Here is a 24026-nt window from a genome sequence, read left to right on the forward strand (position 1 = left end):
TGGATGAAATCTCATTTCTACCATCCGAAATTGAGCTGGTCCTTTTATGAAAGTTGTTGCAAATTATCTTTTCCTTTGACCCATCAAATTTCATATCATTTGGACTTCTAGAACTCCAGTTATGGATAAAAATCTGAGTAGTGTTTGGGCTGGATTGCAAGACAGATTCAGACTTCTCTTTTATAACCAAACTTTGAATTTGAAAATGGCAAATTTAGGTTTTTCCATATCCATGAAAGTTATAGGTCTATTTCTTATCATTTCAGCCATATAAATTATATGAAATCTAAGATTTACAGCTCTACATATGATCCGATGACTGAACAGTATTTAAATTTGAAGTGAATTAGCATCTTCTTCGTAAGCTTATTTTTTTTCTTTGTCTTTTCACTTCCAATAGTTAATTACAACAATTAATCCTTTGAATTGTGAAAATACGTGCATTTAAAATGAGTATTTACCATAAATTAAAGGTATCTTATATTATCAAACTTGTTATTATAAAACATGCTCTAGTTAAGGAGTTATTGATACTTCAAGTGTAAAATGATGATATAAAATTTTAATAAAAATATACTTTTAAATACTAATCAAATATTAAATTAAATATATTTTTAAGTACTAATCAGATATTAAAGTTCAATGATATCTTTTTAATAAAAGTCTAGAATTGATTAAAAATGATTTGAAATACTGGATTATATTTAATATATATATATATATAAATATGCATATATTATAATTTTCTTATTATATCCACACACAAAATAAATAATTGAATATATATATTCAATTAAGATTAATAAAATTAGTCTGCACGCTGGTTACTCGCGATTTTCAACACAAACAAGGGTGGTATAAAAGCAAAAGTCCAAAACGATTGCGTTTAGCTGCAAAGCAACAACAACGCCGCGCCTTACAAAAAGGGAGTCGTCCCAGTCCAAAAAGAGATGGCCTGAAATTAACTAATCAATAACCCTAGAAAAGGTAAAGTAACCCAACCACGATCCTTACAGTTGACAGGTCAGGCCAGTAAAATTCATTTAGGCGGGAAACAAATCCCCAAAATATTACCCCCTTCCCATCCCCTCTCTCTGCCAATCCCCTCCCCATAACATTCTCTCTGCAAAATGATCCATGGCGAGAAGGCAAAAGACGTTGTCGTTTTGAACGACGATCCCTATTTCGAATCGGAAATCGACAAGATTCGTGGCCGCTGGGAACTCGCTTCGATTCTTAATTTTTTGAGCGTAAAATCAACAATCCTTCTTCTTCTTCTTTTTTAAATCTTTTTTAAATTAAGTTCGTGTATAAATTTTATTTAAAAATTTGAAATTGGGGTTTTCTTTACAGATATTTGAGCCAGTTCTTGGGGTTGATTTGAAGTTAACAGCAGAGGAGATTGAGAGTGGTCTTGTGAAGCCTAATAAATCACTTGCTCAGCTTCACGTTAAGCTATTAAAGGTCCCCCCCCCCCCCCCCCACTTTCTTCCCCCGGATATTTTATTTATCTATGCTTGCTTTGTTTTTTCATGAATGCAGTTATTATTATATATAAAACAATTGTAAGGCTTCTTTCATTGAAATAAAATCACTGAAGTAATTATCTGGGGTTATAAATGCTTATCATGATGTATATTTTAAGAAATAGGTGGAAATCAAAGACACGGATCGCGACAAGAGATAACCACAGCTCTTGCTTTGTGGAACCTGCATGTGGGGGCTCACAAATTTGATGGCCATGATTATTTTTTTTCTCCCGTCGAAAGTTTGTTTTTCATGCGTTGTTATTTTTGATTTAAATGATGTGTGTTGTGTTTTCTTGTATTACTGGATTTGATGCATCGAGGAAGCTGTACTGATTTTTAGAGTTGAAAATCATCCGTATGGATGTTATGAAGGGTAATTGATTCATATAAGATGCTGTAGAAAGCGAGAGAATAATGCTATATGACATGAAAGTAGTCACATGGAACCACTCCTACTTGAACGGATGCAGCGCCAGTGGATGCGTGGGACTCACCTTCGGGTCCCTGCGGAGACGAAAAATCCAATGGCTGTGGACCTTCTGCGAAGGGATCAGTGTTGTTAGTTTGTGTGTATAACACTTTGCAAAGCGAGAAGGAATAGCTTTGCCCTCATGTAGTTCTTGTTCAATGTTCTTCAATTCCCTTGGAGATGTAGTTCTTGTTCAATGTTCTTCAATTGCCCTCATGTAGTTCTTTGTTCAATGTTCTTCAATTTTTCCAAGTGGATAATATCCTTACAAGTTTTTATGAATGTGGAATTTTCAACAGGGGATACCACCTGTGAGTAAAAAACTGAAAGCATCTGATGCATGGGTGACTGCACTTTGTAAGAAACTAGCCACGTGGTGGCCATGGGTAAGCAACTTTCAACTTTCAACTGTGTAGTGAGGATTTTCATAGAATTTGAAATTTGCACTGCTTGTTACAGGTTGCTGAAGGTGAGTTACCACTGAAGGAAGGCAAAGGGTAAAACCACCAATGATTTGTCTCATGCCATTTCCTAAAAGATAAGTTTTCATTTTTCATTTTTCATTTAGAATAACTCAGATCATTTGCTACTGTGGCATGTGCAGAGAGGAGATATCTGAATACAAGGAACTAGATCCAACTAATAGATTGCTGATTTTGAAAGCACTCTGTGAAATCAGAGCTGAAGTAATATGCCTTGCCTTTCTGATTCAACATTTATCTCAAATGTCAGAAGTTCTTTATCTTGTTTTTAACTGGATGATGTTCTAGATAATTGTATTTCTGATTGGTACTTTTGCATTTGTTTGTTTTTGAGAGTATTTTTATTTTGTGCATGCTTGGTTTGTTTAAGGCTTAGGGATCATGTGTATTTGGGGAAAATCACGTTCTCTATCCTGGTGGATATATTTAAGATGAATGAGATGTTGTAGTTTTTCCGTGTTTCCTTGTTAATTTGGTGTAACCCATTCACCCTGTTTACAGCAAGATGATATTGCATCATATGTTAATACTTCCTTGAAAGATGGAACTGAAATTTCTTATTTCCGGAAAGATAAGGTTGGGGGAGATGGAACTGCAATCTCTTACTGGTAATTCTTGTGCATGCTCTGAATTTCATTTAATTTGCTGTGTGAATGTTGATAATATTAATTGTACGTACAGGTATGATGGAAGTTCTACCATTGGCCATAGATTATACAAGGAAGTAAACAAGACCAGGGCTAATAATAGAATGAAGGGTAAAGCATCAAAAAATCTGCCAGCTACTTGCTTGCAATGGGAAATACTTGCAACCAATCTCGAGGGATTTCAGAAAGTTGTGGTAAGTTTAGCATTCTTCTTATTCAACTGCTGGAAATTTTAGTGACTTTGTTTCTTGCTGGTAATGGCAGAATGAACTCTCTTCTAGCAAAGTTGTGGCATATGTTGCAGCTGGCAAGACTATTGAAACTGATGTCCTGCCTATTATTCAAAAATTTCAGAAGGTATGCTTATGTATTTCTTTTATAATCATGTCTTAATAGTGTGGGTGTTGTCACAGTTTTATCACGTGCTAGTTTATTAATCTTTCATGTTGATGATAAGTAATCTGTTCATTGTCACTGTACTCAATAGAAGAAAGATAGGGCCCTCAAACAAAAAGAAAGGCAAGAAGAACTCCTGAACAGTTTTAGATCCTACACTGCTGGGATTACTCGTTCCTGCCGCAGTCGCAGACCTATCAGTTATACATTTGGTATGATGTGTATCTCATCTGTTTTCATTCTATGGCCTGCTTGTGGGGCATATAATCAATATTTGTTGGTTTTTTTGCTTCATTTTCATTGTCTTGCTGAATGACATCAAATATCAAATAATCATACAGACCAACAGAAGATATTTGGAATTATAACTGCCTCCCTGTGGTCAAGTGCATTACTAAACTTCTATTGGATCTCAAATTCCGAATAAGATGGAGAAAAAAGTCATGCACTAAATGTCACAAGCCAACTGATATTTTTCTTTGTTTTTTGGTTTCAATTTACCATAGTTTCTTGCTTGTTTCAAACATTTTTTTGATCCAAGAACCTTGGTTGTACTTGAGCATTACTTCCAATTAACCTTTTGATTTGGGATCCAATGTGCAGATGATTATGACCGTGCGATTGATGAGGCTATAAAAATAACAAAGTAAGAGTTGGCTGTTATCCCTACATGAAATATACTTTTGTTGTTGTTGCTTCGTGAACTGCATTTCTATATTCTGAATGTACCAACAAAATTCTTTGCTAATGCTGTTTTGAAGTTCTTTAATATCTTGAATGCAATTTGTCCCTCTTATTGAGAATACAATACATAACCTTTTCTAGTTGCTTACTTCAATTTATTATCCAGGAAAAGGAACACAATTGAAGAGGAGAGCAATGACAGGAAACATGTTAAGCAGGGAATTGCTTCTAATGGGGGTTCAAACATGGGCTTAAATTCAACAGAAAGTCTTGGTGAAAAAGGTGATTCAGACATGAGTGCAGACTCCAAAGGTAATATTGAAAAGGGAAACTTCTCGGATAGTGAAGAAAGTGGCAAGCTTGATGAAGCAGAAAATGATGATGATGACAGCGATGATGATTATGATGACAAAATGGATTATAATAACAGGAGTAGATCTGGCAAATCTGTTGAAGAAAATGAAACTTTTGGTGGCAAGAACATTGCTCGGAAGTTTGGTTCTCGTTGGAGTTCAAGACTTGCTGGAGTTGCAAGCCATCCTGTTGTGGAAGCTGGAAACTTTGGCACAAAGAATAGGTTGAGGCAAAGACCCATGCGTAACTCTGCCCTTGACTCTATTAATGTGCTTGAATCAGATGATGAAACTTCGTCAAAACATACCAACAGCGAGATATCTGGACATGAAGATTTGTCTCCAGTTTGTAATTCTGAAGGTGTGAGTGACAGTTTGTAAACCAGTTTGTGCAAGTGATTACCCTTGAGAATTTTGCTGGGAGGAGATATCGTTGCAGAAACATGTCTTGAAGGCAGTGCATGTTAACAGCAAGTTTTGAAAATGTGCCAATCCCTGTATTCCGTCTAGGAATCCAAACTCTAATCTGCACCTCCTGCCCTGTGCTTTCTGAGATCCTGTTTTGTTAGGATTTATAGAGATAAAGTATGTCCTGTACAGAGTTGTAAAGCTACCACTAAGTAGGCACCGGCGGATTTACATCTTTTGTTTACTCTGTTTAAATGGAATTCCTCCCTAGCATGGAAGGATCATATGTATAATTAATTTATTAACGGCTTGTAAAAGTGGTTGTCCGATAAATTGGAAACATGGGATTTCGCTAATTTCCTGGCTTCAAATTGATACAATCATCGCAGAGCTCTTTTTGACAGGGTACCCAACATATCTTGAACGCGCTCGTTCCGCTCCTCGTAGGGATAGTTTCTCTTTGCAGTGATGTAAATTGGCTCTTAATTGAGAGGGGTTATGGAAGGAAAGTTTGCCTCCATTGTACGGCCGAAAGGTCAAATTGACCTTCCAATGAACCTTTTTTTTAAAAAAAACACCCTTCCTCATTGCAAAGAATATACTTAAATTTTACTTCGGGAATGTACATGATGCATGCATCAGAGGTTTCCAAGAGAAGAATACAGTGTCAAATATCTGCTTAAAGTTAAAATAAAATCTTGAAAATAATCTTCTCCTCCCAGCATTCTGCATGCACCATTGAGCCAGCCTGCACTGTTTGTCTTTACTTTTTTAAAATCCTGGCTGACGTCTGTCAGATTAAAGCCCAAAAATGTGTGTTACCAAGTGGAAAACAGACGTCTGGATTAAGAGTGCTTAAAACTAACGTATGGATCAGAGAGTTTATAGGATTTCTGGTCACAATCTTATTGTTCTAAATGAACCACTGATTAGCAGAACCAAGTGGTGTAGCTTCTTGAAAACCATTGGAAAGTCTTTTTGCATAAAGAAAGTCTGCGGCATCAAAAAGCCTACGGTCATCGAAAAAAACAAAACAGAAACGGGAACGAATGATATCAGGAAGAACCTCAATAAGCCAGTATCCTCATGGCTTCACTTAGACATTGAAGGAATCTAGCAGCACAATTTATTGAACTCTTCAAATGCTTGCGCCGACGGGCAGATTCCTCGCTTTCATGCTGACAAGGAAGGCTTATTATTAAAAACTTGCCTTCACTAGTGACAGCATGCCTGGATTCAAATAACTCAGATCTACAGGATCTCCAGTCCACCATAAATCTTTGACTTTGGGAGCAGAAATTGCCGAAGGAAGTTCATATGAATATGGATCTGACGAGCTTATATTCCATGTCTCAATGTTTTCAGCCATAATAATAACGCGTCTACAGGGAAATTTTATTTTCTTGTCTCTTCTTTTCCGTCTCTTCTTCCCTCTAAAATGATCAAAACCCAAATCCAATTCGCAATCAACTACAATAATTCAAATCTAAGTTCTGTTCTCCTATCCATACAGCTGAAAACTCAATTTTCTTTAAAGGACAGGCAGAGAGGAAGTTACCAAATAAACATATCATTCATAGACTTGAAAGAGAATAAGCTCGATGGCTTCAGTTTCTTCACTCCCTGTGCCTTCACTACTTTCTCCATGATCTCTAGAGAGAGAAAGATTAAATCTTGATACAGAAATCTGGAGCAGAGAGCAATGGAAGTGTGAATTCACATAGAGAAAGTTGGGGACTTTAGGGGAACAAAACAAGGGCGTTTAAGGAGCAAGGAAACAGAGTTTGCAGGGGGAAATTGTATCAGTCTGAGAGTTTTTCTTTGCTCATACGAAGACAGACATGGAACAGCAGCAGTTCATGTAGTTTAATGTATTTGAACCATTTAATTTAATGTAAAACTAATTTGGGGGAGCGTTTTGGATATGAAACTGAACATTTGAAACGGTTAATTCCACCACTAACATTTAATAAGGAATTAATGGCAAAATAAATATAAGAATAATTGTAAAATTTTTTGTTTTTTAAATAAGGAGGAGATTAGTTAAGATTCTTAATTTACATGATTGTATTTAATTCTACAATTTAATATTTTATTTTAAAATTAAAAATTAGGACAGATTATTATTTCAATTCAAATAATGAAATTAAAGTGAATTCTATACATTATTTGATTCTAAACAGGCCATTACTTAATAATTATGTATTTCATGTCCAAGTTACAACTGCGTAAAAAATAAACATATAAATATAAATAATGACTATTTCTATGTTAATATGATGCTTCACAATCAGAACATATGTAATTAAATTGGTAAATTAACATATTGCACTAAAATTCTTCATGAAATAAAAATAAATCTCTGAATTAATTAAATCTCATAAAACTAATAGTGTATACACAGAATATTTTTAATTCTAAAATAAAAAAATTACTTGATGTAATAAAAACCAATCTAGTTTCAAATTTTTCCTAAAAAGCATTATCTCAGAGAATAAAATAGCATCTTTACAGATGAACATATTTTTTAAGAGTGACTTTCAACTTGTTTTTTGTTAAAATTTAATTTTTTTTAGATTATTTTAATATGCTGATATCAAAAATAAATTTTAAAAAATATAAAAAAATATTTAGATATTTTACAAAAAAAATTAAAAATCAATTTTTTTAATGTTTTTGAATTTTTTTAATGTGCCGATATCAAAAATAAATTTTAAAAAATATAAAAAAAATATCTAGATATTTTCCAAAAAACATTTTAAAATTAATTTTTTTGGATTGTTTCAACGTGCTTTAATAAATATAAATTTTAAAAAATATCAAAAATATTTTAATATTTTTCAAATGAAAAATACTTTAAAAATCAAAACAAACTCCAAAAGAAATACCAAACCCTAACATTTTTTTAGTATCTTCGAAATGTGTATCTCCATTGTCCATTATGCAAGAAATTATTAAAGACTTTATGGTATTATATCCGATTTTTAATCAAACAAAAAAAATATTATTTCCAAATCTTTAAAAACAAAAATCACAACCCAAAAATTCTCGCAGTCCAACAATACGTAGCAAGATTTTTACGGCACAAAGACCTAAAATTAGAAGGCCCAATATAGGAAAAAGATTTCTTCATTCAACCCGGCCCAGAACATACCAACCCAACCTAAACATTATTTAGCCCAACCCATCCTAGCCCAAACAATCCCGTCCAAGCAACCAATACATGAAGAGAAAAAAAAAATATATATAAATATAAATCAAAGCGAATCCATTAAAAAAAAAATATATATATATATATAAATCAAATCGAATCCATTAAGCCTTACAGGACGGCGACTAATGGCATCCACAACTAGAGAAGCCAGAAGGAGAAAGATCGTTGATAGAGGATCTGACCGTTTAGCCCTCATCACCGGTCAGATCCAAGCCATCCCATCCCAAAAGTTGATTTCCGAGGACTCACTTCCTCGTATCTCGGATGAAATCACCGGTACGGTGCTCCCTCTCTCTCGGTCTCATATCACTTGTCAAATCTAATTGCCCCATTGTTTTATTAGTAGATTCTGAGAGCCTACAAAAGCGGTAGGGCTGTGTTTGTTTTGATGCTTTCTTGATCATTCTATCATAGTTTAAACATTGCCTGAAGGCTGTGTTTTGAAAGGTAAGGTTTAGTTGCTGCTGCTAGACAATGAATGTAATCTGTTTAACAGTTACTTTAGGGATCTACGGGTAAGGCTGTGTTTTGAAAGGTAAGGTTTAGGTGCTGCTGCAGACAATGAATGTAATCTGTGTTACTTTAGGGATCTACGGCTTAGGATTATGAAGAATTTAAAAGGTTATCGTGCTTTTATATCTATAGATTATTCAGGATTCTAAATTTCGAAACTTGATTTTTGTTGCAGTTTCTCCTGACGGGAAAGATGGAGTTTCTGATTCTACGTTGGTGAATAGTGAGCCCACCACCATTGCTTCTGGAAGCGATGGAAGCACTGTGGAAACATCTTTACGTGGATTTGAGACAGGTGTGGGAGCATCATTAGCTCCTTCTGTGGAAACAAGCAGCAAAGTAGAATCATCTTTGGCCGCATCCACGGTTCAGAAATCGACCAGGTCATCTTCAGGAACAGAGCAAAAGATAAAACGACGACCACATATAAGTAGTTTTGTGACTCCAAATCAAATAAGCGCCGCCATCGCAGCATCAGAGAAATCCCGACTTCTTAGTTCTGTAGTTGTAGGCTTTTTGGTTGTCTCATCGTATTTAGGATTTCCTCTACTGGGCAGCAACTTTGTGAGGAGCATTATTGGTTTTAGGCCTCTTTATCTACTTTTGTTAACCAATTTAACCCTTGTGTTAGTGCCGCTTCTCTTCAACAATCAAAGAGATTTTGAAAGGGCTGTAGATGCAGAAAACAAGATTCCTTCATCTGATGGTTCTGATTGGATTGAACAAGCAGGTAACGTGATGGAGGTAGGTTTGGTGATTCAAAGGGCCATGGATGCAGCATTTATGGATTGCAGCGTATATGCCGTAATAATCATTTGCGGCCTTGCCTTGGTCTAGTAATTTAGCTACTTGATCAAATATGTTATTTCTCTTAACATGTATCAGTTCATTCTTTCTGGAACAACCTTTGGTTTCTGAATAAATTTATGATGATTTTATTTTCTGCACTCACTACATCTCTCTGTGTACAAAGACGTTGCACTTACACCTTTGAAATCAATCAATGAATATTCGAGTTTGTCAATCATACGAATTCAAAAGGCTTCCAGATGAAACCGTTCACCAGAAGAAAAGATTCCCATCAAGCTGCGTGCTCTGATCCTGCAAGATGCCATAAACTTCATGAATCCCAGTTGTTCTTTGGATGGGATCATGAATTTTATGTATGAGATCGAGAGCTTCTTCTTGCCAAGGAACTGTTCTTTGTCCAGCACCAATTCTAAACTGCAGCTACGTGGACGTTTCCCATTGGAGGTTTTTGTGTTAACCCAGACATTCACTCCCATCCGCAAGCATTATTTCAATTAAATGAGGATCAGTTGTGTCCTGATGGGAAGTCAGCAATTCTAGCAACCAGAAAATGTCTCTCGAAAACGGCTTCGAATCATCCCATGATACAAATTCTTGAACCACATTGTTGATGTCAATCAAACTAGACCCTGGTGTTTTCTTCACGCTCTTACTTTTGATAAGCTTTCTCATCCTTGACACACCATCCCACTTGCCAAGATCTGCATATATATTGGAAAGCAAAACATAATTTCCTGTATCATCTGGTTCAAGCTCTTCAAGGTGTTCCATTGCAATAATAGCAATATCAAGATTACAATGAGTCCTGCAAGAACTTAATAATGAACCCCATATCTTCGAATCAGGCTTCATAGGCATCTTCTCTATAACGTCAAGAGCATGACTAAGGCGCCCTGCACGTCCAAGAATATCGACCAAGCAGCCATAATGCTCAACCTCTGGCTCTATATGATAATCTCTACTCATGGAATCGAAGTACGCTAACCCCTCATTCCAAAAACCAGCATGACCACAAGCTGATAGAAGACCAAGAAACGTAATACCATTTGGTTCAATCTTTGCTTTCTTCATTCTTTTAAACAATTCAATGGCTTCGCGAGCTTTCCCATGATTTGCAAGCCCTCCAATCATGGTACTCCAAGAAATCACATCCCCTTTGGACATTTGATCAAACAATTGACAAGCTTGACCAATGCAACCACATTTTGAGTACATTTCCATAAGAGCATTACATATAGATGTCTTCCTCAACAACCCATTTCTGTCACAATACATATGTATCCATTTCCCAACTTCAAGAGCTCCTAGCTGCGCACACGCTGGCAAAACAGAAATAATACTAATCTCATCAGGCTCAACGCCCACAATTTGCATTTGACGAAACACATACAACGCATCGGCGTACGATCCGAGACGCGTGTAACCAGAAATCATCGCCGTCCAAGATACTATAGTCCTGTAAGGCATTAAATCAAACAAAGCTCCTGCCTTTCTCATCTGACCCACCCCAACATGCCCAGAAATAATACTATTCCACGAAATTGCATCTCTTTCAACCATACCATTAAACACCTTATGTGCGTCCAACAAACTAGCACACTTCGTGTACATGTCAATTAGAGCATTCTCCATAGTGATATTAGACTTTGGCCCAAACTTGCACAAGTGGGCATGGACTTGCTTACCTAGATTATAACATACAAGCCCTGAACAAGATTTAATAACAAAAGGGAATGTGAATCTGTCTGGGAAAATTGGGTTTTCACTTTCCGGGTCTTTTAGCCTTAGCATCTCCTTATAAAACAAGATTGCCAAAGTATACACTTTATTGTGTGTGTGAGCTCTTATCATTGCATTGTATAAATACCCATTTGGTTCTTTCAGTTGCTTAAAAAGCAAGCTGGCGTATCCAAGATCCTTAGTTTTATCACACACATCTACCATTTTTGTCACCAAGAAGCTGCTCTGCGAAAGTGAGTACTTGATAACTTGAGCATGGATGCTCTTCAACTCTACAATGTTTTTGCAGTTTTGCAAAATGGGTACAAAGAAATTCTCTAGTTCTCTGATTTTCAAGGCACCAATTCTTGTTGCCATTGTTGACTGTAAAGAAGGGAGCTTTCGTCTATTTGGCAATCAATGAATAGAGGGTTGCTTTCAGTGCTAGGAGAGGCAGAAGTTTGTAAACTTTTTGCGGTTTTGTTCAAGAAAGTTTGTTTCTTGATCAAGGAATGCAAGTGCACGGAGCTTTAGTGAAAATGGGGTTTGGGTTCGACTTGACGATAAGCAATGATCTTATTATAGCGAATGATGCTTGTGATGTGTTTGATAGAATGCTTGGAAGAAATGGAGAGCTCTTATGCGTGGGCACATACATATTGAGAGCCCCCTAGAGTCATTATTACTCTTCTCCCAAATGGGCTTTTCGGGCGCGACACCGAATGATTTCACCTTTTCGATGATTCTCAAAACCCGTGGTTTGTTGAATAGCTTTGACATCGGAGGACAAACTCATGATATTCGTGTGAAAACTGGATTTGATATGGTGAATGTGGTAGGGAATTCTATCACTTACATGTTCTCAAACTATGGAAGAACCACTGAAGCCGCCCGTATGTTTGAAGTCATGCTTATTAGGAACCTTGTAAGCTGGAATGCTGTGATAGCAGGATATACTCTTGCAGGATTTTATGAGAAAGCTCTAGTTTTGTTTCGAAAAAATGAAAGAAGGTGGGGAAATCCTTGATGAATTTACGTTTGCAAGCACATTGAAGGCTTGCACTGTCTTGGTGCAATCAAGGAAGGAAACCAAACTCATGGTCTCTTGATTGCTAGTGGGTTCTTGTATTCTGCTAATACTGCTATTGCTGGCGCTCTTGTTGTTCTATATGTGAAACGTGGGAAGTTTTTTGAGGCGAGGAGAATGTATAGTCGTATTGAAGAGAAGGTTGTGATATCATGGACGCTACTCATTCATGGTAATGCCTAGAAGGAAACTTAGCAGAGTTCCATGGACTTGTTTAGGCAGCTTATAGAGAGCGGCATTCAAGTAGATGGGTTTACTCTGTCAGGCATGATGATGAGTAGGTTTGCCGCTTGTTCACTAAGGCAAGCAAATGCAGGCACATGCTATTAAATCTGCTCTGGCGCATAAATCTCAGCATGGTATCTGAAGTGTGGAATGATAAATGAGGCATTGAGACTTTTCCCGGGCCCGCTAGAAATGTGATTTCTTGAACAGTTATGATCACTGGCTTTGGAAAGCATGGTTTTGGCAAAAAGGCAATTCGTCGCTTCAACGAACTGCGCGATGATGTAGTACGGAGTGCCTTTTTTTCATTTCTACACAAATTAATAAAACTCAGTTTAAATATTCAAAAAGTAATTAATATATAAATAAATTGTCCTAAAATTTTATGAAAAATTTAATAGTCAAGAGATAGATTTAAAATTTAATGGCTCGAAAGAGAAGTTGACATGTCATGAAAGAAAAGAAAAGGAAAAAAAAAAGAGAGAGATTATTATAGATATATTAGAGTTCTATTTTCAATTTGGATAACACAATTTTAATTACTTTTTAAATCTTTATTATAATTTTATTAAACACATATTTAAATCCAGATAGCCATATTTAATTATACTTTTTTAAAATTTATTTTTTAAGTTATAATTATAAAAACTCTCTCAAAAGCAAACTCACTCTCCCTCTTGACACCCAGGTCGTTAAGGTTGGAGGAAAAGGCTTGTGAGGATATACCCATCCAACATGATGAGAATAATGATGAGGGTATCTCGTCCAAGCATGGGTCCCACCCATTCCCATGGGTTGGGTATACCATTGTGTATAGTTAGGTCACCCGGGTGTGGATGTTGCCACCTGAGGTTATGGGCAGTTTACTGGGCCTTAGGCCTGCTTGTTAAGTAAGGGGCTGCAAACTTGTCTCCTGTGTGGGCCTATGGGCCAAGATTCAATCCCATCACTTTTCAAGGCCATGAACGACCATAGGATCAAAGCTAGAAAACAACACCATGAATGGTTGATCTTCTCGGCCGAGCTGGGCGCCTTAAAAGCCACATGTAGGCACATGAAAGACATTGGTTTGTGCTTGCAGAGTATATAGAGACTATTGTAAAGAATGTGAGAGGATATGAAAAGGTGTGGGACTGGGTAGAGAAGTAGGTGGACATTCTTTTGAGGTTAGAGTACAGTGAATATCCTATTAATTATGTGAGGGTACTGTCCAGCATTTATGTTGATGCATGCTACTGGAAAGAATGTGAAAGGATAATAGATTTGTGATGTCAAAGAAGTTAAAGGAAGACGCGGGTTGGGTACAGATTAACAAGGAGGTTCGCCTTTTCTATGGTAGAGATGATACACATCCTCACAAAGAAAATACATGATATCTTGAAGGAAATGGAGAAGAGGATGAAGGGGAAGGCTTTGAAGATGAGTTTGGAGGTAAGGCCTTTGAAGATGGAGGAAAGCTGACCCGAGAGTTTGTAGGGATAGTCATGAGTTCATCAAAGGTTTATCTAAGATCTTGAGAGTGGTATTTGTGGTGAGAGATGCAAATAAATTTCACAGGGAAGACCCATGCTCTCGCGGAGTTTACTAGTGATTCTGTATTACAATCATCTTGCCTCCTACAATGGTTATGTGAAATTAACTCCTTGCAGCTAGGAGAGGGAACGAGGATGGGATTCGTAATAGACTTTATGGAGAGATGAACAAGCTTACAAAGTGGAATGAAGTGAAATAGGAACCTTAATTCTTGAGGCTTAGCCTCCTCTCCCCTCCCCAGCTTCCACTGTTGAGCAAGGAATCTTCCAGTGTGCGAGCAACAGCATCCGGTGAATACTTGTAGCCTTAAAACATTGAAAAGTGTTTTGAAGGCTCTTCAACACCATTTTATCAAAGCAAAGAATAAGGAGAGAATCAAGCCCACTACAGTACTTTTTGCTGTACACTTTTTTCTCCCGAAGCAAGTTTTGGATTTGACAAATCATCGTCTTTATACAATGAACAAAATCATAACCCTCAAAGATGGACTCTTCACCATAAATTTGCTTTGAAGTGCAGTTAACTCGAATACTTGAAGAACTGACGACTGAGAGCTGGCCAAGCTGTTGGACGTTCAGATGGATCATGTTTTAACAGATCATGCAGTGAGTGAAGATCTCGAGTTTTCTGTGTTTTGAGATATCATATCCTGTGCTGATCATCAATAATCTAATATCAAGATTCCCAGTCATGAAATCCTACAAAAACACAAAGGTTTAAAAACAAGCTCAGCTCTGATACTTTCCCTAGGAACTGTTCCTTCAGACCAATTCAGCCCAGATCCCCTTCCAAAATATTTCTCAGCTCCACTGTTGTATATACCCTATTTATTGTGGGACCTATTGTGCTTATACTTAAAAGGAACAGGAAAAAAAATGAAAATCACGATTTAAGAAAAAAGAAGAAAAGAAACATTTACGTATTTTAATTATTATTTTCTTCTTGTGATGTTATTACCAAAGCCTGAAATCACAAACACATGATAACATTAAATAATAGAAATAGAGTAAATTTTATATTTCATAGAAATAAATATATTTGATTTCTCCTATTTTGCTGTTATTTTAGAACTATTGTGTTTTGGGATTTCTTAATATCATATTAAAAAAATAAGAACAAAAATCCCCCCTCCTAAAACAGGATTAACATCATTTTATTTTATTTTTTTAATTTTAGGAACATAGACTCGCACAGTAACATACACATGCTTAGTGGACACACAATTCAAAAAAAAAATCTTTTTTGAAATAATATGGACACAGACAATAAAAAAGAAACAATGAAAGCGGGGAGACTTGATAAAACCAATCAGATTCTCTAAAATATAGGCAAGTTTAGTAACAAGCAAAATCGAAAGTTTTAGTTTCAAAACTTCTGGATTAATAACGGAAAATCTCAAGTATAGAGGTAGAGGTTGATCATTTATGAATCTATAGGGATGAAAATGTAGTTTACCAAACAAATCCGAAATCAATAAGGAACGCGCTAAAATAAAATGACCGTTATAAGTCGGTCAAAAGAAACAATCCTCTATGCATTCGGACTCCTTCAAGATAAATGTAAGACAACAAGCCTTAATTTTTCACTCTTCACTTCCTTGACAAAAACATCAATTCTCAGATCTTGAAACGTGAGTGAATAAAGAAGAATGGCTGCTTCTGGTGCTGCCGCCCAGATCACTGCGGTGTGGAGACAGAATTTTCAGCGAGAGATTTTCAGACTGGACGCTGCCCTGTTCAGATTTCCAGTTGTCTCTTTTGATACAGAGTTTCCTGGTTTCTTTCGAAACACTCCGATAGACGCCACTGACTTGACTCGTTACGAGGATTTGAGGCATAATGTTGATCCATTAAGGTTAATCCAATTTGGTATCACCGTTGCAGATGCAAGTGGCAAAATCGGGGGCACTTGGGAGTTCAATTTGCGGTTTGATCTGTCGAAGGATTTGTTTGTCTCTCAGTCTATACAATTCTTGCAAGACAATGGCATCGATTTTGACAAGCTAAGAAGAGCTGGGATTGATTTCGACATGTTCTCACAGTTGTTGTCACGTGTAGTTGCTAAGCATCGAAACCTTTGTTGGGTTACCTTCCATGGCTTGTATGATCTGTCGCACACATTGAGGACAGTGACAAACAGGCCATTGCCCCATTCTGTGCCTGGTTTTACGTCCCTACTTGGTATTGTGTTCGGTCATGTGGTGGATATCAAATACATGGCTCGCTTTTGCCAGGGATTACGTGGTGGTGAGTTAGGCTTGACAGCCATTGCTAAAATCTTGAACGTGGAAAGAGTTGGTGGGGCACATCAAGCAGGGTCTGATTCTTTGTTGACGGCTCGTGTGTACACAAAGATGAAGATGGTATATAAAATTGATGAGACTCTTTGCATGGGGTGTTTGTATGGCATCTCATCTAGAATTTGCAAGCCGATTGTTGTGCCTAATACCAATGGGCGCTGCTTTATTCCGTACTTCAGCCCTCCAGCACCGTTCCAGCGTTGCATTCCTCCCCATTGCTGTGGTTTCATGCAAGCTGCTCCAACTTTTAGTCATGTCTTGTAGCTCTGTAGGATATCTTTTTTGTAAGAATTTGGTGTTTGCAATTTGGATAAATGCTTACAAAATGTGAACATTTATGATTTGATTGTTCAAGAAAATATATTTCTTTGTTTCCTTGATTATCTTCTATCAATTTCATTCTTGAAGAAATTATTAGATTATTAAATAAACCTAATTCAATGTCTAAATGCAATGCACCTGGATAAGAGAAGAGAATAGATTTCATCACATGTTGATGACCGTATCTTTCCCATTTATCACATATATAAATATTCAAATAAGAGGCAAGTCAAATTAAAAACATGAAAGGTTCCTGACAAACTGCTTTGTTATGCTACCACCAGTCGCTTACCGTGTCAGTTATTTGTTGTTGGCTCCTATCACCAAGCCATCAGCACCCCTGTTCTCGTTGGCATCGCAATCCTGTTTGTTGACCTCCAAATCCTCATCCTGCAGAGTTCCATGTATGAACTTCCCAGTTGATGTGCAACTGTATAAGCCCAACAACTTTGTTGGTCACTTCCAACCGTCTGCATCATCCTACAAAGAGCACATGTAACACACCAACTCACTATTAAAAATAATCCCTGACCAGATACACGTCTGAACCATCATCCAAATGCCTAGGTCCCCCCAACCTTGCCACCAAAATGCTCCATAATAGCTATTTCTTTTGCTACAACTTGATCCCCAAAACTCCTTTTAGTGGAAGGTTTAACAGAATCAATAAGCCTGGTTTGTTTGTAGAGTCAACTAAAACTTCAATCAAATAAATAGAGCTCCTGTCGAAGGTCAGGAAGAAATATGTAAGAGCTTCAATAATGATGTGGTGGCACCATATTTAGGGCTTATGAGAAAGAGATGGTATGTGCAATGGCAGCACAATGCAGTAGTTACCTATGATTGGTTAACAAATGAAAGTAGAGAAAAGATTAGACAGAGTTTGAGGGATCAAAATTGCCCTTCAGTGTTTGTAGTCTGTGACCATCAGTTGCCATTTCTATAGAAATCCATAAAGGAAGCTGACAGATTGGCTTAATTGTAAAAACATTCATGCTTCTAGGAGTATGAATAAATTGTAAAGATAGTGAGGTTGCGCTCAGGAAAAAATAAAACAGGACAATGAAAAAAAAACTTATGCAAGGATGGGGAGAGGGTTTGTTACCTTTAAGTCTTGTGGAACAAATCCTTTATCAACAACAATATATTGATTTCTGCTGTAAGGGAATCCTGTTGCCTGATAAAGAGCAAAGAAAAAAAGTTTGCTATCAGTTAGGTCTTTCCGGCTAGTGTCTCAAAACAGCAAGTTAAAGGAGGAAATTCCAAAATAAAACTAAAAAATTAAGTGTAATAGGACTCATATCACGTGAATTTCCTGAACAACAGCATGTTTTCTTTTTTATACCACATTTTGATGGATTAAAATGGAGCTCCAATAAGGATGCACAAGCCTGTGATCCCAGTTATGGTATCATCTTGGCCATTCTGAAACAATCATATGCATGTGCTGCTAGACCATAAACCTGTAAAACAGCTGCGAACAACCCAAAGTGCAACAGCTAAGGTGAACCTTGTCTAAATGGAAAGGGGATCTCCGATCCCTACTCTTGCTAACTAGCAATGACCCCCTGAAAAACAACTAAAAGTTGGGATAGATGTATGAGAGAGGAGTTCCTTTGCTTGATTGGTAATTATCCACGCAAGGGCCAACAGATGTTGTACAGTGGAAGAGATATCTCAATTTTAAAAGTAATTTGTTATTCCTTCCTACTAATAAAATTGAAAAACAAAAGAAGCAAATATACGGACACAAAAGGCAGCAGACATCCTCTCTCTGCCCCTCACAAAACTACAAGGTGCTCCATTATATTCCAAAAGCAAACACACGCGCACACGCGCGCGCGCGCGCACCAATTAGCAGTGAAGAAAGGATGTATCAGTTAGCAGTGAAAAGAGGGCGTATCACCAAATTAAGATTATGGATCCATCTTTGCCCACAGTGTATGTATCGAAGCTGTCCATGTATGATTACATCAACTTGAACAATGAATGCTTGTAAAAATGATCATTCGAAGTGAGCAACTGCAAACAATAAGAACACACACACACACACGCATACTAATTTATATGTGCCAGAAATTAAACAGGCCCAAATAAAATTCTTAGAAAAGCAACCCTTTCTAAGCATGCAGTGGCTCTTATCATCCTTATGGATCCCTGATTGTTGAGCTTTGCTAACCTGATGCCTGAACAGGGAGCTGAACTTTTATAGAAAAATTCCTAACCTGATGCCTCAACAGAGGAACAACTTCAGACATTATCTTCTTTCTTTAAGCTTTATTCTCTCTGCTAGTCGCCCTCCTCTTATGCATAGAAACAAGAGAAATCCCTAATCAATCCATACAAATTGTCGATTTATCAAAAGTAAACTGAGATATTTTTACAATTATAAACAAAAATATTCAATAATTATTAAACTAAAATGTGAGTGTTGGAAAGTTACTCACTAGCTAGAAGTTGACAAATCCAAAGCACAAAGGGGAGTGAAGACGGGCTGCTGGAGCGGGTGAAGACGGGCTGCCATCAGCTGGTCTACTGCCGGCTGGTGAGGAGAATGAGAGGAAGAGAGAGAGGGAAGAGCTGAAACGAACTGTGTGTGTGTGTGTAATTGTTTCTTAACTTTTTGATATAAAATAATTATACCGCACTTCACTTTTTTATTTTTTATAATTTATATTCATGTCATTTATTTCTTAATTTTTTTGATGTTAAATAAATATATATAACCCACTTTACATAAATTATCTTTTAAATTTTTAATATAATTCTGTCAAATGTTCTGAAAAAGCCTTAAAAATTTCATGTCTTACAATATGATAATTATTTAATAAAAAAATATCAAATTCACTTGACCATCAAATTCTCAAGATTGTGATAATATATATATAAAAAATAAAATAAACTATAAAATTTGATTTTTAAATAATTTTATATTGAACAAAATTTAAATAAAATATTCAAGGTTAAAAAAAAATTAAACCAATTTAAATTAATTTGTCAAACTTGTAATTTAAATTATAACATTGATATAATCTTATAAAAAATAAATAAATAATTATATAATTCAATTCCCAATAAATTTAAAAAAAAAATTAACAAGACTTAGAACTTCATAGAAAATAAATTAAAAAAATTATAAAGTTGAATTCTTAATTAATTTAATATTAAAAAAATTAAAAAAAAAATATAGTGGGAAGATGAATAAAATAAGATTAATAATTCTTCGATCTATATTTTTTCCATTGGATTCTTTCAAAAGACATTCTGTAAGATCATCACGCAGAATTAGCATGTATTTTATAAAAAATATCTCTTCTTTTTACAAGAAAAGATGATCTACGAAGACTTGATTGGTGGAAAGTATTGAACTAGAAGCTCTTCCCTTACCATGTACCAAATCAAATTACACCACCGCACAAGAGGAATTTAAGGAGCTGAAAGGTATCTAATACATCAAAACTTGGCTCATGGTTGTATCTGTTTCTATATTACAGTCTCACTCAGTAAAGTCTGTTCACTTCAGGCTTCATCAGAACACAAGTAATAGTAACATGAAAATCTCAAAATTTATCGACAATACTGGAGGAAAGCTTTGCCTACGAACAACCGAGATATCTTTAAGAAGTTTGAGAAGGATTGTTATCTCCCATTGTTTTGTCACGATGAATCCTTTCTCTACACAACAGCTCATATGCTGGAACCATGCTGACAAGCTACACGCCCATTTGGATTCTTGAATTCATCTCCAGCCACAAGAAAGAATGCAGTGTGCCTGGAGAGCCACAAGAGGAGACACAGTCCCTCGGATAAGCAAAGGGAAATAAATGGCAAGTACAGCTATGAGCTGGATTCAATGAGCGTTAAAAATAAAGCAATTTGGTGAAAATCATGCCTGAAATAAATCATCATTTTGGTTTCTAAGTCATCGTCATTATCCGGGGTGCTGTCCATTGCTTTCTGCATGTGATGTAGCCACCCCCCTGCAGCTTGGTGCGAGACAGGAAATGGTCGGTGGCGTCCAATTAGCGCAGGATGACCTGCCAAATTCAAAGAATGGTTCTTAGACATGGGTTTTACCTTTCAGACTTACAAGAACAACCGCTGCTCCTAGGTCCCGGACCAGGAACTTCCTTGTGCAAACCTGTCACAGAGTGGCACATACTTGGAATTCTGGCACGGTTGGGGGAGTGAGTTTTATTAATTATTGAACTATCTCTTGAAATTAACAGTGGCCAACTTAGGCTCATTTTACGCTTAGAAAGGCAACACATATCAACACTTCACAAGGTTTTTCTTACAACGGTTTCAACAGACTGATTGGTTTTATTAATTATTGAACTAGAAATCGATCAACTTAAACATGCAGAGAACAAACAAGCTAATTTCTAACGTTAGATGAACAAACTAATTAATCCACTGGATTAATCTTTAACACCATATGAAATCCTTTCCTTGAATCTATACTGTAAAGAAAATAATCATGAGTCGTCCTCCACCATTATCATTTAATTGCCAACGACCATCAAAAAATAACCCTTTTAAAACCATAAATCACAAGCAGAAAGTCTCCAAACAACAATTGATTTGCATCTGCCAGTATCTAGGATGCTTGTGACGGTCGCGTGGTTTCAACGCTTTTTCTGAGGTCTCGGGTTTTTCTTATTAAAAAGGGAAGTCGATAGGTGGCGAATTTTGGTTAGTTGATAGATTTAGAAGGTTGAGAAACTGTGGTCCCCACTAAGGCGATCATTTTTTTTAAGATTAACGTGGATGTTCGGATCAGTTTGCATGTATCATGACTAATTCCACGGGCCCTGAAGTTAACGATCATGTAAGCCTCCAGTGGCCATCATATGAGCAACCAAGGACTCGAACTTGAGACCACAGAGGAAACAAACTTCTTAATCTCAAATCCTTATCATTTGACCACCACCTAGATAGTTAAATCAGATCATTCTTCATTTAAGGAGAGAACTAGATTGGCACGCCCGCGGGCCAAACTAATTTGTTTTCCTGCGCCAAACAAAAGAAGTTTAAGTGGTGAAAATTATATAAAAAATTGTTAGAACATAATATAATAAGTTTAAGTGGCGAAAATTATCTTAAAAAAAAACTCATCTATAAAAAAAGATCTTAAAAAATATCTAAGTAAACATGGTTCAATCTTTTAAATTTGTGATTCAAAAAATTAAAAAAATCTTAATTAATAAAATATTAAAAGAGAAAATTAAAAAAAAATCCAATAAAAAATATTAAAAACAAAATAAATAGTACTAAAGAAAATAAATGCCAAATCTTATATAAAATAAAATGAAATAAAATATTAAGAGACACAATTAAAAACATTATTCAATTAAAAGAATGATATAAGATATTAAGAGATGCAATAAAAAATATAATTTAATCAAGATAATAATTAAAAAAAATAACAATCAAAATAATAGGGACTAAATCTTAAAGATAATAAAATCAAAGAAGAGTTAAATCAAAAAGAAAAACCAATCCTATAAATTATTTAAAATAAAAAAATAATTAGAGATTAAATCTAAAAAAAAATTAAAGAGCTCCTTTGAAAATATATAAAAGAAAACTCTAAAACAAAGAAGGATGAATGAAAAAATTGAGAAAAGAAATCATTGATGCAAAACCTGACATTTTTTTTTTTGTCATAGACGCTACCTAGAAATAAAGGTGATGACATAAAGATTAAAATACCACCATAAAAAATATAGCTTGATTGTAAAAAAAAAAAAACGTTATACTAGTTGTTTTTGAAGAGCACAGGAGCACCTATGTATGTCTACATGATTGTCATGTACATATAATATTTTTAAATTAATTAATATTTTATATATGTTTCAATACTAAATTAATTTTGATAAGACTTGATAAATACAAATTAAAAAAAAAAGACAAAAAACAAAATAAAGCCATTGATAAAACAAAAATTTAATAAATAATTATCGTGATCATTTTACTATACATTTAAATAAAAATAACATTGCCCACCAGCGCTTTAATTGTTTTATTTTATTATGTAAAAACAACAAAAAGACTTCTATAGCTATTTTTCCAATGCTAATTGTGTTTTGTTGATAGAGGTTAAATGATAATTTTACTGTTCTAATATGATAATTTTACTGTTATAATCTACAATGTCAATACTACAATAAGTTTACCACCCCTATTAGTTTCTTTTCTTCGGAAGATGCTTTGAATGGAACCAAGGGGACGATGGATTAAAGAGCAGGTTACTATGCAGTGTCTAGGGTTAATTACAAATTTAGTCCTTTATTTTGAAACATTATAAATTAGTCCCTTAGTGACAACTCTCATTAATCATTTGGTTTTTTGTTTATGCATTTCAAAAATATTTTTAAAAAATAATAATTTTTTTATTTTTTGTTTACTTTAAATTAATATATTTTTAATATTTTTAAATTATTTTGATATGCTAATGTCAAAATAATTTTTAAAAAATAAAAAAAATATTATTAAAATATATTTTAACACGAAAAGTTATGTGTAAAATAACTGTAACTATATTTTCAAATAAATTATATATTTTAAAAAAATATTATTGATATATATTTTTCTACGAAAAGTATTTGAAAATCTTACTTTTTGGTTTCTATTATTCTAATTAAAATGGCCTAAAAAGGTAATTTTGAGTAAATAGACAAAGGATATTATAGCAAGATGGTAGTCGAAAATGATCAATCATAGTTCTTTAAATATGAGAGACTGGCTTATAATAGTGTTCAAAGACTACTTTAGCCTTGAAGAGATGATGCCATGGTGGAGTTCTGCCATGGTCGCTTTAGCTTCAACCTTTTCCTGGCGGGCAACAAGCTTCTAGGCCCGATTTTTGGTTGCAAAGGTTCGCCTCCCTTTGGGCCAAAATGATTTCTCACGACGACAATCCTACTCAAAGAAAAAAAGTTTTAATAATATGAATCTAATTATTTAATTAATTATTCAATTCATTTAAAAAAAATATACTAACACAAGAAAAATAAATAAATTGATGACCATAAAAAATTATAAAAATATCTTACTCACCTAGAATTTCTCTTCTTTTTTTAATTTCTAATTTTTTTAAAAATAAATTATAAAAAATAACTATTATGATATTATTAATTATTCTCTAAGCACTACAATATCTCTCATCTTTTAACTATTAAGTGATTGATAAAACCAATAGAAATAGATATTTTGATGCGAATGGTTGTGACAATATGTTTATTCATTCTTAAAAAAAAAATATGTTTAGATGTACACGGGTTAAATAAATTAGTCCTGTAATTTAATATATTTCTATTTCAATATTTTAAAAA

General features: G+C 35.1%; 4 protein-coding genes, 1 long non-coding RNA gene and 1 pseudogene across 6 annotated transcripts; 4 read left to right on the forward strand and 2 right to left on the reverse strand.

Annotated features, from left to right (window-relative positions):
* Positions 1–940: 940 nt before the first annotated feature.
* Positions 941–5324, forward strand: LOC105127115 (uncharacterized). Of its 2 annotated transcripts, XM_011028243.1 has the most exons (11): positions 941–1250; positions 1354–1464; positions 2298–2384; positions 2458–2495; positions 2603–2684; positions 2982–3088; positions 3162–3321; positions 3392–3484; positions 3615–3735; positions 4127–4169; positions 4374–5324. In XM_011028243.1, the coding sequence occupies exons 1-11, from the start codon at positions 1131–1133 to the stop codon at positions 4939–4941; spliced, it is 1530 nt and encodes a 509-aa protein (XP_011026545.1). In that variant the 5' UTR covers positions 941–1130; the 3' UTR covers positions 4942–5324. The 2 variants fall into 2 exon arrangements, with proteins under 2 accessions (XP_011026545.1, XP_011026547.1); XM_011028245.1 differs by lacking the exons at positions 941–1250; positions 1354–1464 and adding an exon at positions 1549–2177 and having other exon boundaries at positions 2240–2384.
* Positions 5325–8274: 2950 nt separating this feature from the next.
* Positions 8275–9638, forward strand: LOC105127116 (uncharacterized). The gene is made up of 2 exons (XM_011028246.1): positions 8275–8458; positions 8871–9638. Exons 1-2 carry the CDS (start codon positions 8308–8310, stop codon positions 9530–9532), a joined length of 813 nt encoding a protein of 270 aa, XP_011026548.1. The 5' UTR covers positions 8275–8307; the 3' UTR covers positions 9533–9638.
* Positions 9639–9721: 83 nt separating this feature from the next.
* MEF21 (mitochondrial editing factor 21) lies at positions 9722–11621 on the reverse strand. The gene has a single exon (XM_011028247.1). The coding sequence runs from the start codon at positions 11600–11602 to the stop codon at positions 9959–9961; it is 1644 nt and encodes a 547-aa protein (XP_011026549.1). The 5' UTR covers positions 11603–11621; the 3' UTR covers positions 9722–9958.
* Positions 11622–11685: 64 nt separating this feature from the next.
* LOC105127117 (putative pentatricopeptide repeat-containing protein At3g15130) lies at positions 11686–12732 on the forward strand (annotated as a pseudogene).
* A 2716-nt stretch (positions 12733–15448) lies between these two features.
* On the forward strand, positions 15449–16632 carry LOC105127180 (putative CCR4-associated factor 1 homolog 8). Its single transcript, XM_011028348.1, has one exon. The coding sequence runs from the start codon at positions 15718–15720 to the stop codon at positions 16630–16632; it is 915 nt and encodes a 304-aa protein (XP_011026650.1). The 5' UTR covers positions 15449–15717.
* Positions 16633–16770: 138 nt separating this feature from the next.
* On the reverse strand, positions 16771–19276 carry LOC105127119 (uncharacterized). Its single transcript, XR_842553.1, has 5 exons — positions 19137–19276; positions 18915–19018; positions 17795–17859; positions 17527–17629; positions 16771–17411 (listed from the first exon to the last, which is right to left on the reverse strand). It is a non-coding gene; the product is annotated as an uncharacterized LOC105127119 (long non-coding RNA).
* Between the last annotated feature and the right edge of the window lie 4750 nt (positions 19277–24026).

Source organism: Populus euphratica, unplaced genomic scaffold (assembly GCF_000495115.2).
Source record: "Populus euphratica unplaced genomic scaffold, PopEup_1.0 scaffold50.1, whole genome shotgun sequence".
NCBI lineage: Eukaryota > Viridiplantae > Streptophyta > Magnoliopsida > Malpighiales > Salicaceae > Populus > Populus euphratica.